The 27,882-nt window shown below is 40.9% G+C and overlaps 1 protein-coding gene across 1 annotated transcript; it reads right to left on the minus strand.

Moving 5' to 3' along the window:
• Positions 1-22,061: 22,061 nt before the first annotated feature.
• On the minus strand, positions 22,062-24,591 carry LOC102076893 (zinc finger BED domain-containing protein 4). The gene is made up of 6 exons (XM_019354910.2): positions 23,952-24,591; positions 23,657-23,801; positions 23,315-23,546; positions 23,080-23,217; positions 22,898-22,957; positions 22,062-22,810 (listed from the first exon to the last, which is right to left on the minus strand). Exons 1-6 carry the CDS (start codon positions 24,580-24,582, stop codon positions 22,757-22,759), a joined length of 1,260 nt encoding a protein of 419 aa, XP_019210455.1. The 5' UTR covers positions 24,583-24,591; the 3' UTR covers positions 22,062-22,756.
• Between the last annotated feature and the right edge of the window lie 3,291 nt (positions 24,592-27,882).

Genomic DNA, 27,882 nt, shown 5'->3' on the forward strand with positions numbered 1-27,882 from the left:
CCAAAGGCCATTGCTCTCTGCTTATCCCTGATTTTTCTCTATTTTTAATTTTTTGTGATGTTCAAATCAGTCCTGGAGTCATGAGATGGTACCTGCAGACCAGTCAGACTGTACAAAATTTGCAGGATAGGACAGGAGAGTAAATTCAGACACCAGTCACAAGTTTAGCTGTTTCCATGTTGTATTGTTCCTCCAGGTGAGCTACAGTACTAGCTTGTTTGTGATGTTGTTAGAGAGCTGTAGCCTCACTCCTGTTTTATGTCTTTACTCTGCACGAGGACACATCTGTGTTTCTTGGAATCTTTAGAAATCATAGGGAACATTTGGATCAGGTGAAAAAGCTGAGCTGTGAGTGTCCTTTTGTTGTTAGAGGTCAGTGCAACATGCAGTGTTAAACTGACAGGGACCTTTTGACATGTGTTAGGTATTCTCTTGTTTCAGGTGATATTCAGTCTGACAGATGTCATGCGACCTGATCTGATCTATCAAAGATGAAAACCATAATGATCACTAGGAAATCTTTGTGCTTAGGCTAAGCCAAAATGATATGGAGTTTCGACCCACTCACGCTGTCACCGTCATGGTCAATGTGTCTCCCCAGCTGGCTCAGCATCAAGTTATTGTTTTTCTTGTCTCGCTGTCTCTCTTGTCTCCTGCCCGCTTGGGCAGAACTCATCCTGCCCTCACACCTGGTCTGATTAACCACCTGCAGCTCGTCAACCATGAGTTAATCCTAGTCTCTTACAAATCCTTGCTTGTTTTCTGACAGTCACTTCACTGTTTATAGATATCCTGGACCCTTTCCTGTTTACCTTCCCTGGATTCCTGATTTTGGCAGTGTGGTGTGGTGATGAGTCGAGCAAGAGCATGTTAGGAGAGGGAGTGTGAGTGTCCAAAGAAGAGCATGGAGTGTACACTGGCGTAGTGATGGCCAAATGAAGCTTTCTGAAGCACTGAAGCTTGTATTGAAAAACGGTTCATTACTCGAAGCTTTTCAAGACAGCTTTATTCTTCCTAAAAAATACTGATGGCTTAAGTATTTTTTAGAAAGACTTAGTAAGACTTTTATATAACAGTGTCACAGTACTGGGTCATGAACCCTGTGCCTTGGGTTTATTATTGATCTAATAGTTCTGACTATTATTGTGATTTGTGATTCTTTTGCTTATGTCTGTAGTCTTAGTCCTTGGATTATGGTTTCTGTGTATTATCATCTCTGCTTCATGTTCTCATGTTCCACGTTTTAGTGCCTAGTCGGGGTCATGGTGTTTGTTTCAGTTTCCTGTTTTACGTTGGTAATTCTTGTCCCATGTTTTTGCTTTCAGCGTTGTTTCCCCGTGTGTAATCATGCCTGCATTGACCCTGTGTTTCCTTCCTGTCTTGCATTCCCTAATTACGCCAGCCCTGTGTTTTTCCTTGCCTGTTGTTGCATCCTCCGTGTCAGCGCTGTTTATCCCTCGTCCTTGATTATGACATGGCACGCAATGTATTCCCAATTTAGGTCATCCCTTCTAGTTTGAGTTTTAGTGTTGTTTATAGTACTCATGTGCTGTGTTTTACATTTTACATTAACGCCATCCTCCCTCATGGTTCCAGGGTGCCAGAGAGAGAGAGACAAGAAGATCATACAAAACAGTTTATCAGTGATGCTTCCACAGCTTGTTATAAATACGATTATCATGCTAAGAATGTGGTGTAGGAAACTGGCTGCATTTACTCAAGTCTCAAGTTTACTCAAGTCTGAATAAAGATAACTGAGATCCTAAAATAATTCAGAGAAAACCACAAGCAAAAAGAGGTGGCCTCAACAGCCGCTGTTTATCCGGGGCCTTGAAGTGGAGAGGGTCAGCTGCTTTAGGTACCTGGGCATCTACATCAGTGAGGACCTCACCTGGACACTGAACACCAAAAAGACTCAGCAGCGGCTGTATTTCCTGAGGAGGCTGAGGAAATTTGGCATGTCAGCCATGAACCTCAGCAGGTTCTACAACTGCACTGTGGAGAACACACTGCATCAGCTGCATCACTGCATGGTACAGTAGCACTACTGCTATGGACTGAAAATGCCTGCAGAGAGTGATAACAACTGCGGGAAGAACTCCGCTGACCTCTCTGCAGAGCATCTACCATCGCAGAGTCCAGAGGAGAGCGGCCTCCATCCTCAAAGACCCCACACACACCCTTTGAATATTAAATCTTGAACAATCTAATGACCCCCTTTTAGCAAACACAAGAGAAAAAACACTCCAGCAGAACCAGGGCAATGCTTTCTGATGGGGGTAGCTGTAGCTCAGAAGGAAGAGCAGGCCATCCAGTAGTTTAAAGAATGTTGGTTTAATTTCTTTCCTCTCCAGTCTGCAAAACAAAGTATCCTTGGGCAAGATACTGAACCCTGAGTTATTCCCAAAGTGTTCATTGGAGTCTGAATGTTATGTAGAAAGCTCTTAGATCAAGAAGAAGGTGTTTGAGTTGTGAAACATGTTGTACAGAGTGCTATAAATCGAAAAGCAATAAAATAAAATAGTTAAACTCCCTTTTTGCAAGTGTACTTAAGGAGTCATGAACCTGCAGTCCATTCAGGCTGCAGATTCTCCAGGATGGCACATCTCCAAGTAAAGTCGGACATGGACGTGGACCTTTTGAAAAGTGTGAAGTATCCTGTTATTTCAGCTGACAACTTAAGACTCAGTCTGACAGATGTTATGCTGCCTGTTTTGATCAAAGACTTGCACACAATCATAACAGTCACTTAAATTGCTGCTTTTTATAAAAGCTGCAAATAGCCATATTACACCTTTCACGGTAATACCGGTATAATGTTAGGCAACGATAAGAAAATAAAATATTGTGATAGAATTTGGGTAAAAAGCGCATGCACAGTGCTTTCAGGTCCCAAAGTGAAACGAACACTTCAGCACACAGAGTTAAAAAGTGTCTAAAAAATAAAATGATCAGTATTACTGCTTTACCAGGTGTAACAATTACGTTTGACATCCATTAAAACAGAATTTATTAAATTTAACGGACTTAGAAGTTAGCAGGAAGTTAGCAGAAGTTAGCGCGCTATTTTTGCTAGTTGAGTCATTCCATGAAAATGACACAATTTGAGTCCCTCTCACCTCTTATGGTGTATTTCATCTATTGGGTCACCAAACTTTCTATTTAAACAGCTTTACATATATATTGAAATGTACCCTTTAATACAGTGTAAAAGAACTGAACTAAGTTTTTTAATTTGACACCACCTATTTTGTCATGTCCCTCATGGCCTTGATGAAAGTTTACTTTGAAAATACCAAATAAAACTATTTAAAAAGTCAATCAATTTTGATATCAACCTAAACATCTATTTGTGCTCTTTTGCTGTTAATATTTCTTTTTTTCAAATTTAATTGTTAATTATTCATTAAAAATCACAATTATTCCTGTACCTGACTAAGCCCTCAACCCCGTTACATGAATGATCCCACCCCCATAAATACAATGATGTTATCCAGAATTCCATATACATCAGGCAGTGACATCACTGAAGTCTTTGGGACAACAGGACCACAGAGACAGGCAAGTTGCTCCAATCTTGTCCTTTATTTTAGTCATTTATCTTGTGATATTGTGGCCGTCAACCTCAATGACTCAACACCGTAACATGAAAAAAAGATAGAAAACTATTAGTTATGAAAAAGTTTTTTGTTAGTTTATGAATATATGGTGATTTTGAATTTCATGCATGACATGTGCTCTCTGTCTGGTATTCACTACATTGAGCAGCGGCCAGTTTTGTGCAAAAATCTTAACCCCGTCACACTCAACCCTGTTATGTTTTTGATTGTAACGGGGTTGTGAGATTGTGATGGGGTTCAGATTTTAATACTTTGGTTGCTAAGTTATCCAGTTATTTAAATTAATTATTATTATATTCAATCACCATTCTTATACTGCATGCATGCTGAATGTGATTTATGTTCCATGTTAAGGATGCGAGTAAGATGGCACCAACAACAGCAGCAGAAAGGCAAAGGAAGTATCGGGAACGCCTTAAAGCTGATCCTGAAAGAAGGGAGAGAAACCTGCAGAGTGAGCGTGAGAGATGGAGGCAACTGTCAAGGTGACAGTAAAGAAATCTGTGGAGGGCACACAAGAGGACCTCATTGAGCTCTTCCAGAGCTTTGTAAAGAAATTTAAAATGCATCACTTTAATATCAAGCAGCAGTATGCCTTCTGCCGTGAGCTGAAGAACAACATGTCAGGCTTTGATACATGTTGACTTCTCAGAAAACTACAGCTGTAAACACAGTTCTCAAGTTCAGGCGGTCCACTTTGGGGCTTCAGATCAGCAGGCCACCCGCCATACTGGTGTGTTGTATGTTGGTGGACTCTCAGAGCCTGTGTGCTTTAGCACCATCTCCCCCAGTAGACATGAAGGCCCTTCAGTAATATGGCAGCACCTAAAGCCTGTGCTAGATTACCTTCAAGGCCACCATCCACAAGTGTCTGTGCTGCACTTTTTAAGCGACGGACCCTGTACGCGATACAAACAACGAAGAAACTTCTACCTTTTCACTACAGAACTGGACAGAAGAGGATTCAAGGCTGGTTCTTGGAATTTTTTTGAGGCTAGTCATGGAAAAGGAGCACCAGATGGTGTCGGGGGAGCCTTAAAAAGAGCAGCTGACATGATGGTAGCAAAGGGGCATGACATCCCAGATGCAGAAGAGTTATTCTGGGCCTTTTCTGAAACAAACACAAGTGTGAAACTGTTCTTTGTGAAAAGTGAAGATGTTGAGGAAGCTATGAAGAAAATGCCCAAGCAGATACCAGCTGTTCCTGGAACCATGAGAATTCACAAGGTCATTACTGCAGCTCCAGGAGAACTGATGGTTCGTGATGTAAGCTGCATGTGCACAACACGGAAGCAGTTTAACTGCAAGTGCTTCAACACCAAGTGTTTCACTTTTGGCCAGACGATAGAAACGGCTGTATCACAGACAGGCAGTGGGGGGTACCCAGAAAAAGAAATCCAGTGGGAAAGTCCAGAGCTGATTGGTAAATGGTGTATTCTCAGATATGACGATGATTTGTATCCAGGCATCATTCTAAACATACAAACAACACAAGTCCAGGTCAAATGCATGCATCATATTGGGTCAAACCGATTGTTTTGGCCGCATCAGGATGATATCCTCTGGTACCTGTTTGATAATGTCCTTGAACTCATTCCACCCCCACAGGCTGTGACAAAGCGCCATGTGGAAGTCTTGAAAGAGGTGTGGAACCGACTCACAAGATGAATTCATGAAACAAAAGGCACATTCATGCATATATACAGATACGCACACTGATGCAGGCACACACATGCTAAAACACTCTGACACAGACACAGGCACTGACACAGACAGACACATTGAAATTGTTAACTGATTATTATTGTTATTAGTTCAACCAGTTCCTCAAGTTTAATTGTAAGTTATCGGAGCAAGGATGAGGTGACTTTTAGCATACCTCACGAGGCTCTGTTATGCCTAGACACACACACACACACACACACACACCCACCCTCTCTCTCTCTCACACACACACACGCATTATGTTACATTTGAGCAATTCACTTTACAATGTTTGTTAGTTGTTAATATGCTGTTATGGTTGTTTTTACTTTAGGTTAATAAAACTTAATTCTACTGCAATTTGTATCTGGTGTCCTTCCTATGGTTACAAAGTGAGATATAATGCAAATGGAAAGCCCTATACATTGAATTTAAGAGTAAACAACTGTTTATATGTAAAGCTATATTTGTCTCTTCAACCCTGTTACCATCGTCAACCCTGTTATGCTAGTCTCAACCCCGTCACACCTACATTTTCATATATTACTTTCTTAAAATGTTGAAAAAATAAATTATTGTTTGGGGATTTCTGTCTAAAATATTGAGCACTATCATATTTCTAAACTCAACTAAATTTTTGATGAAAAATGACAAGATTGCTTTCACTCATTAGTTACATTTCAGGGTTTAAAAGAGTAGAAATGTGTGAATTTATGTCAGTTTTCTATGTAAAATTATTGAATTACTACAGGGGACATCTAATTAATGTAAACATATTGAATTCTTTAGAAATACATTTTATGATAATATTCAGAGAGCCTCCAAAGTGTCCATAACGGGGTTGAAGAATTACAGTCACTACATCTTGAAAATATGATCAATAATAAAAGAAAACTAATGCCTGAGATGGGAAAATGCATTTTTCTTATATTTAATTATATCCTTAATGATGTGGGATATACATATAAATAATACATTTTGGTAAAAAATGTGAAAACATCCAAGTCAAATTTTAACCATTCTCATGGAATGACTCAGTTACCTAAACATGATATACCATGTTCTGCCTGAGATATTTCTGAAAAAAATCAAATGTACAGCTCTGCTGTCACTTCCAACATAGATGAAGACAGAAACCAATTCAGCAGTGACATTTGTAGGGTTACTGAAGGTGGGCTAGCTGGTATATATTGATTTGCTACTGGATCGCTAGCAACACAGCTATTTTAGCACAACATAAACAGTGAAGCTGGAGGATGAATGGAAAGTTTTTTCCACTTGATAAAAGTCAAGGTGAGGGTACTTGGTGGTTAGGGACAGATGCAATCGCATGGCACACTGCAGTTATATGTTGCAAAGCACCTCTTTTTAACTTTAGTGGATATTATACATGTTTATGCTCAGGATATGTCAGCCCTCACTGGAAATGCCTTTTGGTTTCAGCAAAGAATTTGCATTTGCACTGTTAAATTTCTATATAGTTTTAATGCAGTTTTGGAGTTATATTTTGTATTTTGTCTTGTGTCAATTATATTGTCAGTTATATCGTTATCACAAATTTTCAAATATATATCATGATAAATATTTTTGGCCATATCGCCCTGCTCTAGCTGCAAACTATTGTTGAGGTGCCTGATATCTTTATTGTCATTAAGTTGGAAAATTATTAAGATTATGGTTTTCTGACCAATGTTATTTTCTAAAAGCAGGCGTTTTTACTAGAAACTACTAGCATTAAAAATAATACTGCTTCCTTATCGTGGTTATTTACTAATATTGGCAGAATGAGATTCTGGACTCTGATTAACTTCTTTATCAGATAATCTATTTCCTTGGCTGTTTATAATTGTTTTACACAACAACTCACACTTGATGAGTTCTGAGAGATTTCAGTCTGCAGGAGGTTTGTTTGAAATCTTACCTGATTAATCTTTATGTTTTCCCTAGATCACAAAACCAACAAAATAGCATTAAAAGCAACAAGATTACCAAAAACTGATGCACCTGTTAGCAATCCAGCGCATCCTCTACTTATTCCATCCTCCTTCCCTCCATCCTCTGTGTCTCCTCCTGTCTGACCTGCAGGTGAGAAACAGGTGTGAGGTGTCAGCTGTCAGGTAGGTGATGAGTGAAGAACAGAACAGAATCCATTTCCTCTTCAAACTGCTGTCAGACATTATCTACTGCACTCTGATCACATCACTCAGACCAGCTGCTTTCTACAAAGTCTCATCAACAACAGCTTTAGAAACAAACATCAACAACCAGGAAGCAGCTTCACCTCTGATCACACACACACTCAACTCTGCTCACTCACCTGGAGGATCAACTCTCAGGTAGGTGGTGTTGATGTGAGTCAAACTATCACTCCCACTCTTGTCAACACTGCAGTCGTATCTTTCACTATCAGCAGTCATCACATTGTTCAGAATCAAAGACACGTCTCCATCCTTCATCTGTCTTTCCTGCAGATCCACCCAGTTCTTAAAAGATGGATGCTGGTAATCTGGAACAAACTGAATGTCCCGGTACAAAAGAACATAATCTTACTCCAGATCCGCTCTGCTCCACTCCACAGCTATGATGTTCTCTAGCATATCAAGATTATCTCTTCACACTTCTGATGACATCACCATAGCAATCAGTCGAGCTCTGAACTGCTCCTGCAGGTAACTTTGCTAAATCCTTAAAATTAAAGGAAAAACGCTCCAAAACACGACAACGAAATACGCTATAGACCCATGATGCCTGGACCTGGTAAAACTACCAAGGAGAAGACTAAGTCAACCACACAAACCAAGTTATCGGTGTTTAGCGGTGAAGCTAGCGCGTCTGAGGCCTGCGCAGCTAACAAGCCAGCCATGATGATTGAACACGGCCCCGCGGATAGTGGTAACATGGAGGAGAGGCTGCAGCGTGCCATACGAGAGGAGTTTGCAGGTATTGAAAACAAACTTGCAAACACGCAAACTGTACTTTGGGACAAGTTGGAGGGTGCAGTGGCCAAGTTTTCCAGCAAGGCAGACGAGGTTGTGGCAGCCATGACTGAAATGCAGAAAAAATTGTCTGAATGTGTGGGGAGAGTAGAGCAGACGGAGAAACGCATTTCAAATGTAGAAGATGAACATGTGGTGATGGGGACCACCATTTCAAGATTAGAGAAAGAAAATAAGGAACTGATGGATAAATTAGTGGATTTGCAAACCAGATCCCGATGCAATAACCTCACCTTGGTCGGAGTTCCAGAGGGAGAAGAGGGCGCGGACACCTGTGGATTCCTGGAAAACTGGATAACGGACGTATTGGAGTTGAACAGATCAAGGAGCCCTCTGGTTATTGAGAGCGCACACCGCATTGGCCTAAAAAGAAAGCCTGAGGAACCTCCAAGAACATTAATTATGTGCTTTCTTAACTATAAAAAGAAAGATGTGGTGCTCAGAGCAGCAAGATCAAAAAAGGATATTTTGTACAAGAACAAAAGGGTGAGATTCTATGAGGACGTCGCCACAGAGGTGCACAAACAAAAGAAGAAGTCTGGAGAGGTACGACAACAACTCTGGAAGATGGGACTGAGAAGTGGCATTGTACCACCAGCTAAACTGATAGTAACATACAAGGAGCAAGTCCACAGATTTAACACGCCAGAAGAAGTCCAAAGTTTCATAAAGAAGATCCAGGAGAAATGAGGAAAATATTATAAGGTCTAGCAATCTGGAGTAATGATTCATTTTGGAAAAGGATATAGTTAACTTCATCAGAGCAAAAGGTAACTAAAAGCAAAGTGGTTTTTGTTGGTTTTGTTTTTTCTACTTCTGTTAATTTATTTGTATTTGTTTATTATTTAATGGGTTTTTTGGTTTTGTTTTTTTCACTTACACGGATAACTGGACAGAAATGAAAGTGATTTTCGTTTTTTTTTTTATTCTATTCCTTCATTTTTCATTTTCATTTATGTTTTTTTTTTCATGTATTTATTTATTTATCTTTCTTTAAAGAAAACAAAAAGAGGTGAATTATTGAGGGGCAGTGGAATATTAGCAAAGCTAAAGGATTCATTAAGGGAATAGGGAGCAAAAGCAGAGCCAGGCATAATGCCATAGTCATTTTAAGCTAGCAGATCTTAAAACTGAGATCTGTATATGGTTAAAGTTGGAAGTAGAACATTTGAATGGGTTACCCAGGAACTGGGTGGGTGGGGTTATAGACCGTTTGTGAACTTTGAAGAGGGATTTATATTATCTGAGGAGGACGAGGACTGAGGACAATGACATTTGATTTGGAATAATGAAGATCTAGGCCTTTAATGGAATGATAAATCTGATGATTTTTTTTTTGTTTGTTTTCTTTTTGTTGTCTGGAGGAGTGTATGTTCATGTAGTATTTAGAGTGCTGGACTGTTTGTAAGTCACTAAAATGTAAACAAAAATAATAAAGATATTGTTGGAAAAGATTATCTCTCCACACCGTTACATATTCCATATGTATGGGGGTAGGACCCCCCTTGGTCGTGGCATGTGGATATTTCTTTAAGACACTGCGGCACGCCTGGCTACACCCCACAGCTTACGTATAAAACAGCTGAGCCTTGTTTCCTCGCTTTGAGAGTGGATCATTTTCCTAAATCAGTGGTCACTCCACGCTTTCCCCACTGAGGACCATGGCCTCAGATTTGGAAGTGCCGATTCTAATTCCCACTGCTTCACACTCAGCTGTGAACCGTTCCGGAGTGAACTGGAGGGCATCACGCAATGAAGCCAACAGAACCACATCATCTGCAAAAAGCAGAGATAAGTTTCTGAGACTACCCAAGGGAAAGCCACTTGGCTACGCCTAGAAATTAGTGGTGGGCAGATTGATCCAAGTCAGCATCAGTATCGGATCAATAGCCTGGGCGCCAGACCCGCTGCTCCTGTGTCAGCGCAAAGCAGGCGCACTTTGCTCCATCTCTCCCCTCTTGTTTTTAGATGTTGAGCTGTAACGTGACATGACTTAGATGCTTTGGGGGTTGTTAAGTTTTTTAAACATTATTTATATTTTCATCAGTTGTTCTTTTTATTTTAATTGTTATTTCTGTATTATAGTTTCTCAACAGTACTTGTTGTAATTTGTTTAATGGTTTGTTTATACCATGTGATACAGAAGCCAGCTGGCAGGGTAAAAACAACGGAGAGCACGTGAGAGATGACGAAGCTGTAAGGCCAAGAAAGTGACAGGAGAAAATCCATCCCAGTCAACCACCCAAACATCAATAACGGGAAACTTATACAGCGCTTACCCATACCCGTCTAACTCCCGCAGGCACAAAGAAATTATGGAGGCTATCACTTATCACCTGGCTAAAGATATGGCTCCCATCAATACTGTGCAAAGCAAGTGATTTAGGAAAATTATCACCCTAGACAAACGCTACACAGTGCCGTCCCACAACTATTTTTCAAATGTTGCACTACCTGCTGTATACACGCAGTGTTGAGCAACGGTGGAGACGGAATTACAAGCAGTACAACATTTTGCGGCAACGGCAAAATGTGAGACATTTATTGTTTTTATATTTATTTATTGTTTTTATGTTCGGTCTCAACTGTTACAAAGGGATGTGCAGTTAATAAGTGCAATAAATATTTATATCGGAAAAGAAAATTGTGAGAGAATCGTGATCTCAATTGTAAGCAAAAAAATCGTGATTCTCATTTTATGCAAAATTGTGCAGCCCTATTTGATGTATTCCTCATATGTATAACCTTTGATCATCATTTATGTCCAGTTGAGAATCAATCTGTGCACTCACATATTAAATGAACTGAAATCAGTAGTGTGATCTACAGTCTTGATATAAGGAATGGGAGAACCGACAACTGTTCCCTCTAAGCTGCGCGCGTGCGCAATTGCGCACTGCTGGCACGGTCTCTGTGCACAAAAAATCTGCGTTGCGCACAAAAAAATCTAACCTGAATTCAAATTAAAATTTAAACTTTAACAGTTCTCTTTTGCAGTGTCAGTCAGTAAGTGACTGGCTGCTCCCGTATGGGATTAGAACGATCCCACCATATCCCATACTCCATCACGCGATTCACATTCGTATATACGCAGCTAATCACCGTCGTTGACAGGCTATGACAGCGTCCTTATGTGCCGACACCGGTGTTTTAACTGGCAAAGCGGCGTGGCTGATGTGGAGTGAAGCCACGTTAATGACAACCTGTACAACCATTGGAGATGTGAGCAGGACAGACGGAACAATTGACGGGAAAAGTGTGGACTTTATACCAGTTTTTAAATTATGTTGATAGGCCACGTAAAACCAGAGTTGTGATAAAAATAAATGCAATGTTTGGTTTTCCTGAATACTATCGTCATTTATATTTAATGCGGGAAGAAACGGTACAAACGGCGTTTTATAAGGAAAATGCTCAAAGTACTCTCCGCCTGTGAGCAAAACCAAAACCAAAACCCTACCCTTTCCTATTGGCTGAAAAATGTACCATGTCGAGGAATTAAAAAATTATATGGCAACGTGGCATCTAGAAATGGGAGAAGTTTTAGGAGTGACGGCAGTGCTTTGAGATGTGAGAGATTTGCGACGTTTAGCACAAATCTTGTGTAGTTAGTGTGTAGTGTAGTTTTGTTGTGTGTGTCAGAACAATGAGGCGGCTGCTGAATGTTACAGGTGTTACAGGAGTGATACATCTCCTGTTGTCAGGCCTGCAGGTATCAGGCTGTTGTTCTCCTTTATCTCATAGTGGACAGAAATTATTTTTTGGAGTGGCACAAATAATTAGTTTGAAATGTTTGTTCAAAAAATGACTAGGCAGCATTTTTAGGTAAATAGCTGAAAGAAACTTTGTTGTTTTGCAAAACTCAGTAACTTTTTTGAAGAAGCAACTACATAATTAATTGCTCAACATTGGTCATTATATACTGTATTTTGCAGACAGAGTTACAGGACTGTCTCCCAGACCACAGACTCATAATACAAGTCAGAGTTTTATTAAATAAATAAATAGATAAATAAAAAAAAATTGTGATTTCAAAATTGGAGTTCAAGTTTTTTTTACTTTCAATAGTGTTAACATACTACACAGTCATGAACAAGATTTTTTAATTTTCATTGTAAGTGGGCTAAAGCAGTTAATTAAAAGTAGTCTAACATAAATATAAATGCTGCAATTTGATTATTTTAATATAATTAATATTTAACACAATTTTAACAATGTAACTGGATTCGATGCTGGCGTGACCACAGTCCACAAGTCTGTTGTTGGTCACAGTGGTCCAAGGGATCGCTCAGGGAGTTTGTGCGTTCACTCAGACACATGAAATATTAGAGGGAACATGGCCGACAACTATTATTGCTGAGTATCCCAGGTCCGATGGAAGTGTATGAAGTCGGTATTGAGAAAATATGAAAAGAACAATTGATAACTCTTTCGTTAAGTTAAGGCCTGATCAGTCCAAAGTTCTGAGCCAGCGCTCTGACACGGAGCCATCAACCTCTCAGTTTTTGTCAAACACTGGTCCGGAGACGGCATCAGAAAATGAGCCACATACGATCGACTCCCAGCCGGAGCCCACTGAAAGTAAAAGTAAGAAAATGTATAAATTTTGAATCAAGTGGCTTGACCAGTTTCCCTGGCTAAGATACAGCCAAGCTGACAATATGATGCACTGCATTTGTTGTCGCGAGTGTGGAAAGACCGGCAACACCGCATTTGTCACTGGTGCTAATACTTTTTGACTTAAAATGCTGAAAAAGCACACAGTATCGAGAAGACACATTATATGCCACGATAAATGCACTGCCCAAATGTCCTCTCTTCCCACTGCCTTTTAGCAGCAGGCAGCAGTAAACAGGTCATCGGAGGAGGCCGAGATGATCATTAAGTTTAACATCGCCTACAATATTGCAAAAGAAGTTCCATTTGCTAAGTTCAAGTCAGAAATAATTCTTCACAAGAAAAATGACTTGGACATAAACCCCCACATACAGCAATGATGTTGCGTGCGCCCAGTTTACAGGCGTCATCGCTGACACACTGAAAAAAACAAGACGTCAGTGGAAATTGTGAACAGTGCATACTTGGCATTCCTGATCGATGGAGACACAAAAGAATGCGTCATTGTGTACGCTCGTATCTTGCAAAAAGGAAGACCAGCAAATATACTGATTGGACACATTGAGGTCGAGCATACCCATGCCCAAGGTAAATAATATGATTAATAATATTATGTCTTGTTACTGCATTAACCATATGTAGCATATTCTTATCATTGAAAATTAGACATAGCAATAATACATGAATATAGAAACTGAAACAGACTGCATTGTAAACTCTTGATCTGATAAGTAATTGTTTTGTTGCTGTTGTTTTGTTTAGGAGTTTATGCTGCCTCAAAGAAAGCATTTGCTGCTCTTGGGGACCAGTGCAGTAACTGGTTGGAGAAAATCATTGCTATGGGGGCTGATGGTGCTGCTGTTAATTTGGGCAGCAAAGGGGGTGTCATAGCCCTTCTGCAGGAGGAGGCAGGTAACCACATTGTGCCATGCCACTGTATGCCTTACAGGTAAGACTAGAAGAAAAGAAATGACTGATACTCTAAAGTCACTGTGGGTTAATTTCTTTTATAGAGAAGATATAACTACATTTAAAAGTTTACTCTCTTTTCAGATTGGAATTGTCAATGTTGTCAGTTCAGAGGGACATTCCAATGATGAGGCAGTTTTATGACCTTCACCATTTAATTTCAGCCCAAAATCAATGAGAGAGCTCAGGGTCATTGGGGGTGACTTGGGAGTAAATGTTCTGGTGCCCAGTGGGGTGAAGGGAACAAGGGTGTTTCAAGGGCCCTGGAGACCTTTCTGAAACCAGGGCAGTTCACTACTGTGTCCCTCCGCATGGGCTATTTGGCAGGTTCCTCTGCCAATGCAGACATTGCAGACCACAAAGATCTATATAGACTACAAAGGTCAGTGCATTATTTCTGAATATTCGTTTTATTTCAGCAAATTACACAATTGTTATTGACTTTAAATTTTTTAAGAATGTAGTTCATTAATGTTCCAGGTGACTAATTTTTATTGTTGTATCATACAGGTTAAGAAATCAAAGATGCCACTTTTGTGGCCTTTTGTCATTTTATTAAAGATGTGTTCAGTGACATTAGTAAGTTTAGCCTCCTACTTCAAAGGAATGATGTCATCCTACCACAGGTAAGTGAGATAAAGTGGGATGTGTAAATCTGAATTATATTTGTATTTGTGGTCATCTTTAATTTGCACAGCACTATTATACCCAAACAGGTCGTTTGCAGCCTGGAACAACTGCTGGTGACCACAAAGGTAATGGTTGCAAGACCCAAGCCTCGTGGAAGACTGTCAGAGTTCCTGACTGATATGAGGCTGCAGAGGAGGCAGTAGGATAAAGAGGGTGAAATGGCAGTCTACAAATTCCAGGTAGGCCTACATATAGCTGTGTCTCGTATTTAAACAGAGAACACTATTTATTATTTTATTTTTTTTTCATATTTGCACAAATATTTCTAATATCAATATTACAATCACTATTTATCGTTTATGCAATACACAGAAAATAACACTCAAAGGAGAGGCATCAACTCTGGCTGAAGATGATGTTGCTGCCACTAAACTTAAAAAGGTAATGGATGCAACAATCAAATCCACTGTGTAAAATCTGAAAGCAAGATTCAGTTGTCTCCTAGTCAAGTGTATTAAATACATATAGATAAGAAATATTTTTATTATTGTGGGATTGGGATTTTATTATTGTTAACAGCAATAACAATAACAGCATTGTTCTGTTTTTATTTTCATTTATTAAAATGTATTTGTTTTGAGACAGCCACAACCAAAGCTGCCAAATGCTTCAACATTTTCAATCACGATGGCTGGCCAGAGAACAAATTTAGTGGACCATGGTGCTGATGATCTTGCTTTTCTCTTGGATCAGTTCTCCACAGATTGGATCATTAAATTTGATTGACATGACATTCACCAATCAGATGAAAGGAAGAAAAATTGGGTCAAAATTTGTACTTTTATCTTAAGTTTTAAGTGCACAGTTTCACACATATGTTTTTGGCTACATCCACACACCAGTCTTTTTTACGCACACACAAATTCTTTTTACAAATACAAAACTGATTTACAAGTTCAAAATATTTATGACCACAGTTTGAGCCCATACTCTTAGAGCCGAATCTTTGACGTGAATGACGCGAGCCAGCTCCTTATTGCGAGCCATGGGGTTTTCTTTTTTCTGTCACCCTCTCTCTCGCACTTTTTTCCTGCTTCGCTTCACACGCGAGCCTTGTGCTTTGCGCTGGGATGAGGGGGGAGGGGTGGTAGTTACACTTGCAGTAGCACAGGAACAGAGCGGGAGGGAGACAGGGAGAAAGAGAGCCAGGGACAACAACGTTACATTAGAAAAGTATAGTAATCATCCACAACTATTTTCAGTTGTTGATGTTAAAGGATTCAGAAAGTGTATTCATGCAGGCCCATGTGACAGAGAATATGCATCTTCTTTATGTTTTCATATTTTAATTTATATTTAAATGTGTTGTGGTTTTCAGTGTTTTGTGTTGTTTCACTTTAAAAGGAAAAAGCGGAAGACTTAAATAGTTAAAAGTAGAAATGTAAATAGTTGTTTTTTGTATTATATGATTTATTACATTTTATGTAGAGGGAATAAATAAAAGTATATTTACGGTGGCCCCACAAACAAAGCACGTACAAATTCCAAAACACGTAAAAAACTCCAAACACGTAAAAACTGCATAGCACAAACAAACTCCGAAGCACGTATTAAGTGCAGTATTAAGTGGACACAGCCCTGAAAATAAAGGTATGAGACCATGTGTACTTGGGGAGTAGAAAGCTGCAGGCTCTTGCTCATGCTTGCCTGGGAAAAAAAAAAAAAAAAAAAAAAATAATAATAAGAGGAAACCATTTCCTGTGGAAAGTTACTGGAATGCTGTTGTTTAGACTAGAATGAGAGAGCTTCTGAAACAAAACTGTAAAGGAATGACATTGAGGAAACATCAACAAATGACTGCAGATTGAAATCAGAAACTGAGCAAATAGTATATCCAGATCTTGAGGAAACCTGCTATGGTGAATTAGAGCACACAATCTGCCTTAGCTCCGTGGCAGAGGTTTTGGCTCTCAAAGACAATACAACTTTCAGGAGGTAAAAGGAGTACCGTATTTTCACGACCATAAGGCGCACTTAAAAGTCTTAGATTTTCTTCAAAAAGTACGGCGCGCCCTATAGTGCAGTGCGCCCTGTGTGTTGTAATGAGGACAAAGTAGAGAACACCATGAGAACGCTAAAGGGTGAAGCGTGGGCGTTGACTTTATCGCACATACCTGTATAAAAGAACAGGTATGTGCGTTATGCAGGACATCGTTGTTTTAACAACCCTGAAAATGGCAAAGAGACACGCTTACGAAGCACAGTTTAAACTGAAGGCCATCAGCAATGCGGAGGAACATGGAAATCGAGCAGCGGCGAGAGAATTTAAGATTAACGAATCGACGGTTCGCAAATGGAGGAAGCTAGAAAACAAGCTCCGGCAGGTCAAGAAAACGCAGCTGAGTTTCCGCGGACATAAGGCGAGGTGGCCCGAGTTGGAGGAAAGACTCGAGCGGTGGATCAAAGAAGCAAAGAACGAGCGGGAGAAGCGTTTCGACGGTCACCATTCGGCTAAAAGCAGTTTCACTAGCTGAAGAGATGAACATTGAACATTTCCAAGGAGGCCCGTCTTGGTGCTTTCGTTTTATGAAACGGTGCCATTTTTCCATCCGGGCCAGGACTACGGTAGCGCAGCAACTTCCAGCGGATTATAAGGAAAAGCTGACCATCTTCCGCTCCTCCTGCAGCAAACACATCGGCGACAAAAACATCCAGCCCAGCCACATCACAAACATGGACGAGGTCCCGCTCACTTTTGACATCCCGGTGAGTCACACTGTGGAGAAGAAGGGGACCAGCACGGTAGCGATACACACAACGGGGTATGAAAAGTCTTCTTTTACTGTTGTGCTTGGCTGCCATGCTAATGCACAGAAACTGCCGCCTATGGTGATTTTTAAGCGAAAGACTTTGCCTAAAGAGAAGTTTCCAGCAGGAATCATCATTAAGGCAAATGAAAAGGGCTGGATGGATGAGGAAATGATGAAAGAGTGGCTGAGGGAGGTGTATGTAAGGAGACCAGGCGGTTTTTTCCACGCATCACCATCGCTCTTAATCTGTGACTATGCGTGCCCATCTCACAGCTGATGTGAAAAAACTAGTGAAACAAATGAACTGTGAGCTTGCTGTCATTCCGGGAGGCCTGACAAAGGAACTCCAACCGCTGGACATCGGTGTGAACCGCCCGTTTAAAGTAAGGCTGCGAGCGGCGTGGGAGCGATGGATGACAGATGGAGACCACAGTTTCACCAAGAGTGGAAGGCAGCGCCGGGCGAGTTACGCCACAATTTGCCAATGGATTGTAGATGCTTGGGCTAACATGTCTGCTGGCACTGTTGTTCAAGCTTTCGCAAAAGCCGGCATCATTTCTGAGGAGCCGCACGGCACGGAAAGTGACTCTGACTGTTAAGGTTGGCTGTGTGGCAGGCAGGCAAGCAGGAGTGGTGGACCCAAAGTGCAGACTCAGACTCAAGGGATGAACTCAAAATACTCAGCTTTATTTGCTGGCACAGGGAAAACATGCGTACAAAGCAAACTAAACTAAACTGGGAAACAACATATACTCACGGGAAACAGAGGGAGATCCACACAGCATGGGGGACAACGCGACAGTGACTCCTCCTTCCTTCTTACATTTGTATTGGCGGTTGCCAAACAACTGAAAGGTGCATTACCGCCACCAACTGGTATGGAGTATGGCCTGGAACGACGCTCAAAAAAAAAAAAAAAAAAAAAATCCTCAAACCCTTTCAAACAGTTTCCCCTCTTTTAAAAACTGAAATAAGGCCTGATAACTTTTACTTCCCGATTCCTTTCGCAACAAATCAACAAGATCCAGTTTGATTTTTAGGTTACTGAGATTTTGAATCAATTGTCTCCTCTCAACCTGATAACTCTGACACTGCAACATGACATGTTCTACAGTTTCCTCTACCCCACAGTAATCACATTTCCCAGTACTATGTTTCCCTATCATGAATAATGTAGCATTCAAGCCAGTATGTCCAAATCTCAGTCTGGATATGATCACCTCCTCCCTCCTAGTCCGTCCTGCATTTCTCATTCCTCCCACCCTCCTTTGAATTTCATACAACCAGCGTCCCGTCCTTTCCTCCTCCCACTGCTTTTGCCATCTTGCTCTCATATCTTGCCTTACCATACTCCTTATCTCTGCTTGGCCAAAACTAACAGCCATGTCAACCACCCCATGTTTTACGGCCTCCTTTGCAACTCTGCCTTTTCATTTGCCCATACTCCACAGTGCGCTGGAACCCATAAAAACACCACTGCAAGTCCCATCATGTGTATCCGGAAAAGTGACTGCTGAATGTCTGCCAAAACATCTGCTCTACTGTCTGAGTGACTATGCTGTAGACTGACCAATGACGAACTGGAATCCGAACAAATGACAGCACGTAACGGCCTCACGTCTTCCACCCACTGAACGGCTAGTAATATCGCAATCATTTCCCCAGTGTATACAGAAAGCCCATCACTAATCCTTTTACCCATTTCCACCGAAAACTCAGGGACCACAACTGCAACACCGATTTGACCGGTCGTGTTCTTTGAGGCGTCTGTATATATTTGAACATAACTATAATACTGATCAATGTAAGCCTGTACTGCATGAGAGTTCAAAGTAAATACCTTATCCTCATTCTTCTTGGTCAACAATGTTAAGTCTACGCTAGCATCAGGAAGTATCCATGGAGGCACTGCTGGTAACAGCACTCTGTGACTAATGTTTAACTGATCCAGATTTAATTCTGTTGCTTGTCTCCCCACAATCCATCCAAAGCTCTTCGTTTCCCTCCTTTCTTTCTCCCAGCAAGGTTTAAGTACGTCATGCGTTGGGTGATCCTGCGCGTTGCCCTGTAAATTAGCCCAATAACTAAGTATGAGCTGCTCCCTTGTCAGTCCTAATGGCATCTCTCCCATCTCCACCAGTAAAGCTGCTGCAACAGTGACTCAAAGAAACATAGGGTTTAAGTACACTGGGAAGTAACGAGGGGAATGAGACACAGAAGGAGGGCACAGCTGGGAGAAATCAGAACTAACGAGACAAGGAAGCAAAGCCAGACACATTAACATAAGACACGCACCTCCAAAGTAAAACAGGAAACATAACACAGAGACGCGAACTTGACAAGGGGATACAGCTGACAGGGGAGACAGAGCAACTAGAGAACATAGACATAAACCATAAGACAGAACTTAAGAAACCAGAGACTAGAAATGATAAATGATAACAAACTCAAAACCTCTGGGTCGACCTAGGCATCCTAACACTGACAGTGAAGAAAGTGAACCTGGAATGTTTGATGGAGATTTAGCGCAGCTGTTCAATTCAGACACAGAGGATGAGGACTTTGATGGGTTTGATTGATGATAAAAATGTGAGTACCAAACTCAGTTTTGCTCCTGCTTTATTTTTAAATATGCACACTTGTATGCTTGTGTGTTGTTGATGATGAAGATTACCGGTAATAGAAATGTGAGTACGGTACCAAACTCAGGTTTGCTCCCGCTTTATTTTTAAATACGCATATGGTACTTGTATGCGCCCTATAATCCAGTGCGCCTTATGTGTGTGTTAAATACAGGAATGGCACACATAACTGAGACTGCGCCTTTTACTACAGTGTGTCTTATGGTCGTGAAAATACGGTAACATATCTATACAGACTTAGCGGACATGACAAATGACAAATGAATGCTCTAACAGAGGAGTCATTACCATAATTTGACAAAAGATGAGATTTGTCACGGCGGGGTACGCCGGTGTGAAGAATGAGGTAGACACAGATGCAGACACAGTGGAGACAAAACGTAGTTTCAAAAATAAAGCGAGCCTTTATTGTGGCTGATTGCAGAAGAAAAACATGAAACTAGGGAAACTAAGGAGACTATGAACACTGTGTTAACAGAAGGCTGTGACACTCAGTGAAAGAACTATGACAAAACTATGAACACTGAGTAAACTAGGAAACACAGTGAAACAATGAGGTAAACCTATGAAAACTGTGGTGAGGTTAACAGACGATTTGACACTAACTGAATGGAAACACACAGAGTAAATACACATAAGGAATGATCAAGGGAAGTAGAATCACATGGGGAAAACAGCTGACAACAATTAACATAATGACAGGATACATGAAACTAAATACAATAAACACAAAGCTCTTTCGAAATAAAACAGGAAACACAAGGAGACACAGATATGACTTGAACTTGACAAACAAAGAAAACTTGGACATGAAACATGGCAGAATGTAACTAGATACACTGAAATGAAACTAGACTAAAAAGAATAACAAACACACCAAGAAACTCCGAATACTGGGTCACATGACCCAGGACCATGACAAGATTAAAACAAAGAGGCAGCAGCCTACAAGATTAGTGAGATGATGGATAAAACAAACAAAATGGAATAGTGGACGTTTGTTAAAACAACCACATGGTGCTTCGCATGAGAGCAGAAACAGACTCAGAGGAACATGAAGGGCCAGTGGGTGACACCCACACATGGAGGAGATGGTGGAGGACTGTGTACTGGTGTCCGAAAAGGGAAGTTTACAACATTGGCGGTCTTTTTGGGGACATGAAAATGGATTCTGCAGACATGAGGAGCTGACAAAAGGACAACAAAAACATGGAAATGGAAACATTGAAATCTTCCTGTGATATAGGACAGACACCAGATAGAAGGAAGCGACACCCTGCAGAGATAAGACGCAAACCAAGTCATAAAATGGCTGTGAAATGAACTGATACCAGAACATGAAGTACCGAGAACCGTTAAAAATCAGACAAGAGATTCCACTGTAACAACGAACATCTGAAAGAAGTGGAGAACAAGTTCTGACATGATTGGAACATCTTATCATTCAGCATTGAAGGCCATTGTAAAAGGCCAATTAAATATTTCATAGGAAAATCGCCACAATCAAAACAATAACAGAGAGTATGGTCCAAAATGACATTGTGTGATAATAAACCCTGGTCCACATGACTGAGATTTTTATTTTAAAATAGTCAATTATTAAAATAGAAAACAACCGACAGGGGCATAAATAGTAAATGGCCTGTATTTGTATAGCGCTTTACTTGGTCCTTAAGGACCCCAAAGCGCTTTACACATTCAGTCATCCACCCATTCACACACCCATTCACACACTGGTGATGGCAAGCTACATTGTAGCGACAGCCGCCCTAGGGCGCACTGACAGATGGCATATGCTTGGATGTGATACTGCAAAAAGAACAAAAACAAAATAAAGAAAACCCATTGGGTCATTGTGTTGAACATTGTTAAATTCAAATTCAAATGTGTCATTACACTAAGAGGATCAATATGAGTCAAAATATAAGCAGATTTTGCATGAGGTACATGACTAGGGATGGGTATTGATAAGATTTTAACGATTCCGATTCCATTATCAATTCTGTTTAACGATTCAATTCTTTATCGATTCTCTTATCGATTCTTACTTTTAAAAAGAGGAGAACACACAGGTTGATTAGCTTTGAACTTTGTTTTATATCTTATCTTTGAACAAGACAGAAATGTAGGAATAGCATAACCTTACAAACCTAACAGTGAGATCTTAAGCGATCCACAATGGGGTGCCACGAGGACCCCAGAAAAAAAAAGTTGTAAATGTAAAATAATAATAAAATAAATATTCTGTTATAGCAATAACAAAGTATAACATAAATTATTCAGTGGCAATTACACAAGAAAGTCCAGTAACATTCACACTCTCCTTTTTAAAAGTATATATGAGCTGGGCACTCAAAAATAAAACTATATCAGCCAGCAAAAAATACAATCAACTCAAGTCCAATGGAACTGTGCACTTTGCAATTCTGCATCCATCAACTATGGAGAATTAAAGATTCTTTTGCAGAAATATAAGCATATCTTCTTTTTCAGGAAGGATACGTGATCTTTCTGGACTTATGGTCTCTCCAGCTGTGGAGAACACCCTCTCAGACGGGGTGGAGGATGCCTGCACACATAGAAACCTTTCAGCCAGTGCTGACAGCAGGGGCAGAGTCTCTCTCTTGCTCCACCACCATAGGGCGGCGTTATCCTTGCAGTGGATGGGGGTTAGGCTTCTATACAGCTGGATCTCCTGATCCACTCTCTGGGTCAGGGAAAGAATCGGCTGCCGTTGTTGGAATGACTGCAGCTCGTTGTCCTCTTCTTCAAAGAGTTCCTCCAAGGCCGTTTTTTTTTTTTTTTTGCTTTACTGGTGGCACCTGAAATTAAATGGACATGATAAAAAATTTAGCAAAAAATAGACAATCCATGACATTTAAATTATCATCACAATGAACTAAACTTACATAGTCTTCTTCATCCTCATCTTCGAACAACTCTCCCTGTGTGTGTCCTGGCTCCAGGTGCTTGAGTAGAAAGTGGCAAATAAACAAACAAATCAAACTAAGTACCACAGATCCTTAGATGAAAGGTCTCACTCCCACAATGGAAATGTGCTACAGTGAAAGACACCGTCATATTGAAATACCTCATCTGCTCCTGCCTCTGTCTTTGCTGCAATTGCTGCTTCCCTGATCCTGTGCCAGACTTCATCCTTATCCACTTTGGATTTAAATCGGGGGTCCAAGATGGTGGCCTCCTCCAGGAAGCTCTTGATATCAGCGTCCTTAAATTTTTAAGAGGGAGGAAAATGTGACATCATGACAGTCCTTCAGTATTTATAACTGTTATTTTATTTATGATAAATAAATCATCAATTGTACCTGGTATCGTTTGGAAAGATCTTTCCAAATGTTCTCCTTTATGCTCCTTGTGAAGGCAGAGTCATCTTCTTGTACGGTGTAGTGTTGCTGTAGCTTTTGCAGGATGGGCAAAATCTCACCACAGGTTGGACTTTTGTCACTGGACACTGCTAGTGTGGAGATGTAGTGCTTCCGCATGAGTACCACAAACTCCTCTGCTTTTCTTAAGTCATCATTGCCCATTTTAGCCAGTCTGCAATATTAACAAAGCAAAAATACAACAGATATGTTGCATAAAACAAACAAAAATAAAACCTGAGTCCAAATTAAGCCATGTTATCATTATTTTTCAACACCACTCACCTTTCCTTTTCTATGGACTTTCTTATCCGTGGATCGATGGCTGCAGCCTGGATGGCAGGAAACTGCTCGCAGAATCTCTCCATCATCAAATACAAAGAGTTCCATCTGGTCTTTACATCTAGGAGCAGCATATGCTTGGGCAGCTCTGAGGGGTAACACGTTCACAACTTAAATGCTAATGTAAGGTCCCATATGGTCCCACATATCTTAGTTTATAAATTTAATTTGATCATGATCTAATGATTATAATATATACATATACACACAATCTTAAAAAAATATTTAATATGCTTACTGAGCAACTCTTGCTTCTCCTTCAGGACCACTTTTGCCATGTGGGACCTCTTCATCCATACAATCACAGAGCGAATTCTTGCCACCCAGTTGGAAATGGCAGGACAGTTGTAGAGCTTCTGAGCTCCAAGGTTCAGGGTGTGTGCAAAGCATGGGAACTTGAGAATTTGCAGCTTTTTGACAGCCACATCCATGTTGGCCACATTATCAACAGTGGCTGCCACAACCTTGTCTTTGATACCATATTCCTCCAAGATCTCATCAATCTCCTCTGCTACAGCTGTCCCTGTCTGTGCCTGGTACACTGGTTTGGTTTTGAGGACTTTTTCATGAGTCTGGCCATTCCTGACATAATGCAGCGTTACTGTGAGGTAATGATCTTGAGTAAAACTTGTCCATCCATCTGCAGTGAAGGCTGCCTTCAACACATGTTTCAGCTGAGAAATCAGATTTGCCTTTTCGACTGCATACCAAGCAGGGATCAAGTGGTTGGTTAAACTGTCTCTGTTTGGGGCTTTGTACTTAGGGTTCAGAGCCTTTATCATTTCTCTAAAAGATATAGAAATGGAAACGGATGAAACATCTGGTAAGAGGAGAACATGCAACTTTGACATTCCCTGACAATTAAACATTAAACATTAAACATCCCTACAATTAAACATTCACTTACCGAAACTCGGGGGCATCTACTGTGGCAAAAGGGTGCAAGCCTTTTACAACAAATTTAGTCACAGCTCGTTGACATTAGTCTATCCTGGCCTGTGTCATTTTACTTTTCCCTGCCTCTGTGAAAGGAGAAGCCACCCGTAGACTGCAGCGAGAACTGCCAGCATCTGAGCCAGACAGACTCTGTCTGTCTGTCTCGTCATGGTTATCTAAATGCAACGCACAGTAATAGCAGGTTTTGTAATAAGGTAAATCGCGCTAACATAATATATAATGCTGGTTGATTAGTTACGTGCAGTATTAACGGGAGAGGACATGGAAAGGCTACCGCTGCTGCTGGGTTGAGCTTCGCTAGTGGAGCGGAGCGGATCAAAAACACGACATTCTTTGAAAGCAATCGTGTGTTTTTTGAGCAAATGCTTTTGCATATTCGTAGTGTTTCCTCCCTTTGATGAAATCTCTACTTTGCAAGTATTGCACGTTGCCCTGTTGTCATCCTTTCTCATAAAGTGTAACCAGACTTTTGAGCGTTTGTGCCGCTCAGGCGCCATTTTTCCTACTGGTTAAAATACGCTACTCAACGTGATGACGTCATTCGGGGCGACTGGAATCGATAAGGGAATCGTTTTTAAAAATGGCAAACGATTCCAAGGAATTGAAACAGTGGGAATCGGTTCTCAACAAGAACCGGTTTTCGATACCCATCCCTATACATGACTGTTAAATTGTCTGTCCTGAGCTTTTGTTTCCTATAGCACCCACTTGGCCACACCACCAATTTTCCGCCGCCAAAAGAGGGTAATTGCAAATGTCCGTGGGAAGAATATCACGAAAATGGGAAAGGTAAGCCCCGATGGGGGTGATAACACTATGAATGGTCATATTCCTAAACTGTGATACCTAGCATAAAATTCTCCAAAATTTAGAGACAGTAGAAACAGAATGGAGTTCTTGATAAACATAATTTAGCAAACCCCATAGGGATAGAGGTTTTGCATCTATAATATTTTGAAGTTACACTCAATATAATTTTGACCATGTTGATTATGTCTATTCCAGTGTGCAGAGATTGGCTAATCTGACCAGGAAATGCAATAAACAGGACGGTCAGAACAGTCGGTGTTAAAGTCACCTTTGACAGTCCAGACTAGGATGCTGTTCGACAACCTCAGGGTGAAAAAGGGTTGGTGTGACCAAGGTGTGGTTTGGCTTGTTGTATGTAGATTTCAAAATGATACAGCTCCAGACGGGCCAGTTACCAGGGCATGGAAGGATGATGGGCATTATTAAATGAAGAGAAGGAATTATCTAGAGTTGAAGATCCTCTGGGTGAGGACAAAATAAAAGGCACTCAGTCTTCTGAAGGTCATAAGCTTCGTTCAGTGTGACTGTCTGGAATGATATATTGTACGAAATGACTTAAGAGTGCAGAGGGCTAACTGCAAACATGCTTACTAGTGATGTTCGATTCATGAACAAATCGTTCAATACTCGAGAATCACTTTACTGACTCGTGAATCATGATTCATAAGCGCAACTGACTCACTGACTCATCCCTGTTGCTGTTAGCAAACTAATTCCATTAGTAGAAATATATCTAGCTTATAATTAAAATTGTGGGGGGAAAATAACAGCCAGTTTATTAACAAAAACATTTCTGCTCTGAACTGGAAGAAAAAACCCTGAGTAGAAGCTCACATCAAGACAATAGCTCCTCGGTTCACAGTAGCATCGCTCAGCTAGCATGCTAACAGCACATTTGAGGTACTCACCTCCTCCCTTGCTGTGCTGAATCATAGCATAAGCGAATCACTCAGGACTCACTAACCCCTTTCTCCTGGCTCACAGCTTCTTCTTCTTCTTGGTTGGCAACCATGTTAAGGCACTTTACCGACCCTGGCTCACAGCTCAGTGGACATTTAGATGAGAAAATACATATTTGACCCATTTAAGAAAAATACCTATAAAATAAAAATAAATAAATGTTTCCTTTAGAATTGTTTTGCTTTGAGGACTTCCAATTATGGCATTTACTGGGTAGATGTGTTTTAGGTCCGCTCCGCTACACGGCTCAGCATTTACCTAACGAACCTACTTCTTGGAGATTATGATTTCCACTTTTGGATGTCTTTTGCCTTTGTCGACTACTGAAGATTTAAAGAATGTCAAAGTCAAAGGGAAGCAAGAACGCGACCGAGAAACCTCGAGACCTGCGGCGCCTTTAACTGCAGCCGAGATTAGCTTAATGCTCGAGGAGCATAGAGGTGCATTGCTAGTGGACTTTAAGTCATCCTTTCAGGACTTGTCCTCTAAGTTAGACAGTGTGCAGTCTGCAGTGCAGGACCACAGTCAACGCATTAATTCTTTGGAATCGACATACACTGAATTTGACCAGTTAAAGTCCGAATGCTCTACGCTTCGCAAAGACAACAACTGGCTAAAATCCAAGGTGGCAGACTTGGAAGGTTGCAGCAGAAGGCAGAATATACGACTTGTGGGACTACCTGAGGACATTGAAGGCCCACGCACGACAGCTTTCTTTTCTCAGCTCCTCATCAATGTTTTCGGAGCGCAGGTGCTTCCCTCACCGCCCTAGCTGGACAGGGCGCACCGGAGTCCAGTTCCGAAGTCGACGAAACCACGGCTGGTTATTCTGCGATTTCACCGGTACCAAATAAAAGACCTTGTAATCCGTGAAGCTCGTAAGATAAGCGAGCTCAGCTACAACGGCCATAGCGGGGATTTAAACCTGCGCTCCTCTTCCCGGCTAACCTGCGCATCGTTCTGCCCACAGGGGAGAAAAAGTGGTTTACGTCTGCTTCGGAAGCCGATACGTTCGTGCAGGGCTTGGGGAACGAGGCTGAAGCTCAAAGGCCACAGTGACTGACAGCTGCAAGTAAAGTGTCTTGAATCCTTGTTGACTTACAGGCAATCAGACGATTACAGAGAAGGCAGGCAAGCACTGTATATTTCTGTTATTTCATGGTATACTAGTTGTCACCGTTTCAACACCTGGTTCTTATGTTTCTTTTGTGATATTTTGAATTAATGTTCACTGATCCCTAGAAAGTTCGATTTATACTGGGATATACACTTAGTACTTCTAAGTTAAGGTTATATGGAGTTTCTATGTAGCAGGAGTTTGGGCTAGGAGGTTGAAGTTGTTGGGAATAAACTGCGGTCACCTTAGTTCAGAAATGGGACCTAGTGGGTGGGGTGGGGGGAACTATTGCCCACGGATGTGTTTGTTACACCTTGAGTTATAG

This window comes from Oreochromis niloticus, linkage group LG3, assembly GCF_001858045.2.
Source record: "Oreochromis niloticus isolate F11D_XX linkage group LG3, O_niloticus_UMD_NMBU, whole genome shotgun sequence".
In the NCBI taxonomy this organism is placed as follows: Eukaryota; Metazoa; Chordata; class Actinopteri; order Cichliformes; family Cichlidae; genus Oreochromis; species Oreochromis niloticus.